The 5,719-nt window shown below is 45.9% G+C and overlaps 1 protein-coding gene across 1 annotated transcript; it reads right to left on the bottom strand.

Annotated features, from left to right (window-relative positions):
* Positions 1-348: 348 nt before the first annotated feature.
* Positions 349-2,387, bottom strand: LOC147215643 (E3 ubiquitin/ISG15 ligase TRIM25-like). The gene is made up of 2 exons (XM_086178803.1): positions 2,107-2,387; positions 349-1,269 (listed from the first exon to the last, which is right to left on the bottom strand). Exon 2 carries the CDS (start codon positions 1,258-1,260, stop codon positions 763-765), a length of 498 nt encoding a protein of 165 aa, XP_086034929.1. The 5' UTR covers positions 1,261-1,269; positions 2,107-2,387; the 3' UTR covers positions 349-762.
* Between the last annotated feature and the right edge of the window lie 3,332 nt (positions 2,388-5,719).

Below are 5,719 nucleotides of genomic sequence, written 5' to 3'. Positions count from 1 at the left end.
TGGTCCGTCTCAGTGATGCGGCTTGTCTTTTACTCTGACCAAAATAGTGCGTTCCCCTAGTGGAAAATTCTTGAATTGCATTTAACTAAAAAAATTAAATCCTTGTCTAGTATGCATTTTTTAACTTTCTAATTATCCTGCGGGCCCGATCGAACTCCCTTGCGAGACAGTTCCGGCCCGCAAGGACGTATGTTTGACACCCCTGGTCTATAATTTACATTTGCAGATATGCATGTAGCAACTGTTAGCCCTAAGAGATGTCCCGAGGATAAGATGGCTGTTGGTCACGTTGAATGTAAATAGGTACTCTAAGGTTTCGTGTCTGAACCAAATTCACAGAAGGGCTTGTGGCTTATCCTGAGGGATGGGGAGAAGAGCAGTGATATTCAGATGCAAATATCAATACTCCTGTCCTGCTAAGACAGACTGGTCATTTTTCAGCCACTCCCTCTACCAGAGAAATTTTCACTTTCACTTCAAGTATATGACATGGTTCCTGCAGAAGGGAGGAGTTTGCACTGAAACCTTTCTGTTGAAGGAACCTACATTCCATTATGTGTCTTCATATGAGGATAATGGTATTGTTTTGACACCAGATGCTGGAATGGAAGTCTTCTCACCTCAAGTCGCCCAAAGTGTAGTCACAGTTGCACTAAAAAAAGAGTAATGGATGCCACTGATTTTATTTTGGTTTTTGGAAAAGGGCTTTTTCCCTTTTTTGTCACCCACATCTGGTACTTTGGCTGTCCCTGACGGTCCTGCTTAAGTCTTGCAGAAGAGCTCTAGAGGTTTATGGTGCTTCTCACACATCCCTCCTTCCAGGTTCTCCACAGGGTGGACCAGCTGGTGTCTTTTCAGAGGTGCAGCTGTCAGATGAGGCTCCAGGTGAGTCTCACAGTAAGAAGCCAGACACACCAGGCAGGACTTCAGGGCCTTCAGTTTGGTTCCAGAACAGATGTCACAAGAAACTTCTCCTGCTTTGGCAACTGGTTTCTCTGAGCTGCTGCTGCTGCTGGCTTTCTGTAGTTTGAACTCAGCGACCATCTCACGGATCAGAGTGTTGACCTGAAACTCAGGCTTTGTGTGGAAATGCTTGTAGCACAAAGGACAGCGTAGAGGGCTGTTTCCGTCCCAGAGTTGATTGATGCATGTTCTGCAGAAATTGTGTCCACATGGTGTGGTGACTGGATCAGTGAAGACGTCCAAACAGATTGGGCACTTATACTGATCTTCATGCATCAGCACCCTGGATGTAGACATATTCCGACCCTGAGGATAAGAATGTCAAAGATGAAGCTGAGGAGGGATTGGTGAAGCTTAATGTCAATTGTTCAATGACTAAAGGAGGAACGGCCAGTTGTCCATTGGTCAAGTAGACTGTAGAGAGGTCCTAAAAGGCTTTGAGCCTCAGAGCTAAACTGAGAAAGGAGCATCTATTAACTGTGGATATACTCTCTGAGAATGTCAATCCATGAAATAATTCTCATAGCCTTCCCAGTTTGATCAGTTTGATCCAATAACTATTCGAGAGTTACACCATGCAAACACCTTCTCTGCTTTGGAGTGGCTGAGGTGCTAATCATTCTTTTATTTTTTTAGCAGCTGAACTCGATATCACTGAGTGGATCCACTGTCTAGAAAACTAAAAATGTAAAATTCAGCCGTTTAAATTGTATGACATTTCCCCTACTCTGTGTCCAGTTGTATTCTACATCTGAGTGTAAACTGGTATAAAGTACTTCCTTGTCGCTGGGCTAAAAAAAAAGGTGCCAGCTCTTTCAGGAATGTTGTTTATGGCAACAGCAGGAAAACTGGTTGTCCAACAAGCCTGATGTAAAAGATACAGTTTAGAACAGGACTTCAACCCTTACACTTGAAGTGAGAGCCACTCAAAATGATAAAAGAATGTACTGTAATTACATTGTTACTCATTACATCTTAGCTTTTGTAAACTTTGAGCAAATCCTAATAATCTAATTTGACCGGAGTTTACCTCAGTTCCTATGCTGTGGATCAAAACCAAGACGGAAGGACGGGAAATTCCTATGGCATCATTTGTATTCTTGCTCATGTAGAGACGGAGAAAGTCTTCGCGGTTGGACTCACCTGGTTTTAGCTCTTTGTTGTTCAGCCTGAGATGGAGAGAACCGTCCTGCTGCAGCCACTTTGTCTGTCTGGCAGTCTTCCTTTCACTTTTGGGCTTTTACTTGACTCCTGCAGAAGGGAGGAGTTTGCACTGAAGGTTGACCGTTGAAGAATTCTACAGTCCAATGTTTCTGTAAGTACACTGATACAAAAGAAGTCATCTGTTTATCACTTGAAGTTTTTAGCATCAGATGATTGACCCCATTGTCCGCATGATCTACAGATCTACGTTGTCAGGAGGATCAACCTCTTGTAGGTTTCTCATGTAAAAGTGGTCATAGGTGAAGGTCCAAAATGAGAATAATTTGTAGAAGCCTGATGATGGATGATGACAGAAGGCAAAAAGGAACCCTTGTCGGGATGATAGAGACTTGTTCCCATCCAGCAGTCAGGTCTGTCAGATGGTGATTGATGGGAAATTCCTGTTTGCCAGGCCTTGGCCTATGGTGCTTGGGTGGGCACAGCCCTCGAAGACACTGTGGAGCTCACAGTGTGAAGGTTCAACATGGGTAGGGATAGACATTAGACATCAGGCTTGGGTGCAATATATTTCAGACAGCAGACAAAGGTGGAGACTACTTGCCCTCAGCATTGTGAAAAGACTTTATGTAGATTGAATGTCACCTCTGTTGGGGAGGGAGCTAGCGATGGAGATGTACCAGCTTGAAACAGTCAGGACTCTCCAAACAACGCACTGGATATCTAACCTGATTTGTGGAGGGGGGAGTGGCTTATCCTGAGAGATGGGGAGCAGAGCAGTGACATCCAGATATCCATTTTTTCAGCCACTCCTTCTACCAGAAAAACGTTCACTTTCACTTCAAGTATATGACATGGCTCCTGCAGATGGGAGGAAATGCCCTGAAGTATTTCTGTTGAAGTAATCTCCATTCCAATATGTGTCTTCATATGCAGATACCGGTAGCCTTTTGACAGCAGATGCAGGGAACGCAAGTTGAATTTTCATTACCAGATGAAACATAGAGAGGAAAACAAAAACCTTTGTGATGTTGACTGGTCAGTGAGATCAGAAGCTTTGCTTGCTTGGCTGCAAGAGCAGTAAAGCTTTTCAACCAAGCTTCAAGCATCCAAGGATGCAGCGACCAAGACCATCTTTGAGGTTACCTCCAAAATAACAATACATAGCAATTCATTCTCTCAGGGGTTTCTCTCTCTCTCTCACACACACACACACACACACACACACACAAATGGGAGGTAATTTGATGGGTTGTTCCGACTGAAGGGGGGTTTTCTCTTCCCCAATGACAAAGGTGGTGGAGTTGTTTCTGATGCTCCTTCTGAGTGACAGGCTACATGACTTGGCGAGCTTGATCTTCATTCTTGCCCAAGCCATCAACTCATTCTTCCTTTTCAGCAATGGGGCGGTACATGGTGCTCTCCGGAGGAAGCTAGTGATGTCGTCCATGGCGCTCCTCAATGAGGATAGCCTCTGATCAGGTGGTAGTTGGATCCCCTCAACCATTTGTCTTGCTCAATGGGGATGACCTCAAATGCTACCATGAACAAGACTGGAAAAATGGCACATCCCATTGCAATCCCTACCTGTAGCAGCTACCACCCTGGTGTTAAGTCTTGGAGGGCAAAGCACATCTGTGGGTTGTTAAAGGTGGATGGAATCAGGTTCTTTATGCAAGGGACCCTTACCCCCCTTTGCTTTTCTGATGGAATAAGCAATTTCTTCCAGGTAGTTCTCTTTAGGTGCCACAACAGCTCTAGCACTTTGGGGCAGTTCTTGTAGAGTTTGTAGGGGCCAGGGGTGGAAGGGGAGCTTGCTTTCTTAATGACTAGTTTAAATGACTGACCTTGGGAGGAATGGTGTTGAATTCAGCTGTTAGTGAAAAGGGCCAAGGCACATACCCTGGTGTTGCTAAGGGGATGTTTCTTAATGGGTCACTGTACTGCCTTCTGGTATGCTGTTCCATCTACTCCCTTCTTGTTTCAAGCTTCCCACTCTTCTCCTCCAGCAGCTGTCTGAAATGCATAAAACGGTCTTTGTAGAAGCTGGTTTGCTCTTTTTACTTCTTTCAACTCTGCGAAGCCTGGCTAGTCTTTGCTGTTGGTGCCTTTGCACAAGCTGGGTGATCTCCTTTTCCCTCCTTCCTTCTTTGATTGCGGGAGTTCTCTGTTTGAGGATATGTTCACCGAACCTGTCCTTACAGGTCCGGTATATTATGTACCATAAAGGTTAAGCTTGGCTTCATCGCCTCCAGGCAACGCTTCCTCCAGTGTCTTTGTAAGGTGTGAATCAAACGTATGCCTTGCCTCTGCAATGTTTGATTTTGGCCAGTGGTCCTTTTTCTCATTGGCCTCTTGGTCTCTGCACATGGCTCTCCTCTGTGTGCGGTGGTGGAGACTGGGTTTTGTTGATCACACCCTCCGCCCGGGGGCTTCCTTCTTCTGTGCCCTTCAAACCTTCGGCAACATTGAGTCCATCAGCGATGTGGTTTACGATCAGGCTTTTGGTTCCTCGTGTCATACCCATTGGAGCTGTGGAAGTTTACTGCTGGCCTTTCTGACCGCAACTTGATTTCCCCTGTTGTCTTCACAACCCCATTAATGTGCTCCCTTTTTCCCATCCACATGCACACTTTTGGAGGATCTTCTCCTCGTTCAATTGGGAGATTTGGTGTTCTCATTGTCCATTTTTGTTGCTGTGCTTACTCCGGTGTTGCCCTATATTAGGTCCATCTTCATCTCACCTCTTGGATGGCCTGCGGGGTTTTTTTTTCTCTTTTTGCTCTTTATAATAATTTCGGGTATCAGTTGTTAGTGGGTGAAGTGGTTTGGTTAACTACCCCTCCACTCCCTGCTGCCATCCAGTCTTTCCTGGCTGAACTCCAGTCTTCCCTGGTTGCCAACTGCTCTGTACACAGTAGTCCAGTAAAAACCAGAACTTCAGTAAACGTATAGGTAGATGAAACTTTGTGCCGGGCATCATTGCCTGTTGCATCTCCTCCAGTGGCCATGGGTGAGCTGCAGGGTCAACAGCTGCAGGGTTATCAGCCAGGGGCCACCGTTCATCAACGTTTCGCCCCTTTAATCCTGGACATCTACTTGTGATGGGGCAGTGAAAGGGACGTCTCCTTGTCACTCCTTGCAGCTGACAGGCGTTACCCACTGTTGTTGGGGTTAGTTCCTCTTTCCCCAGCATCCGTGTTTCCTCCTGAGCCAGAGCCAAACGGTGCCTTTCTCTACCTCCTCTTCCACCTCTTGAATTGCGTTCTTTCAGCTTCCCCCTGTCACTTCTAGGTCCCTCAAAAGGCACATGGTTTAGAGCCCCACAAAGGACCTGCATCCCACCTCAACAGGGTAGATGTTGGTCTTCCAGCCACTCCCCGACACTTGGCAGCCAACTTGGCAAATTTGGTCTTCTTGTGCTGGAAGGCGGCCTCAATCCCTTCCGGATGAGAAACTGTGAGTTTGATAAAGTATGCCAACCTTGCATTGGTGGACTAAGCAACAACGTCACAAACACACACACGCACACGTACACATTTACACCTCACCAAAAATAAATCAGCTGCACTCACTGGTTGTTACCTCATTTGTA

This window comes from Fistularia commersonii, chromosome 31 (assembly GCF_037954325.1).
Source record: "Fistularia commersonii isolate RoL2024-O1a breed Wild chromosome 31, RoL_Fcom_v1.0, whole genome shotgun sequence".
In the NCBI taxonomy this organism is placed as follows: domain Eukaryota; kingdom Metazoa; phylum Chordata; class Actinopteri; order Syngnathiformes; family Fistulariidae; genus Fistularia; species Fistularia commersonii.
Note: the sequence above shows the minus strand (reverse complement) of the source record. Positions and strands in the feature narration are given on the sequence as shown.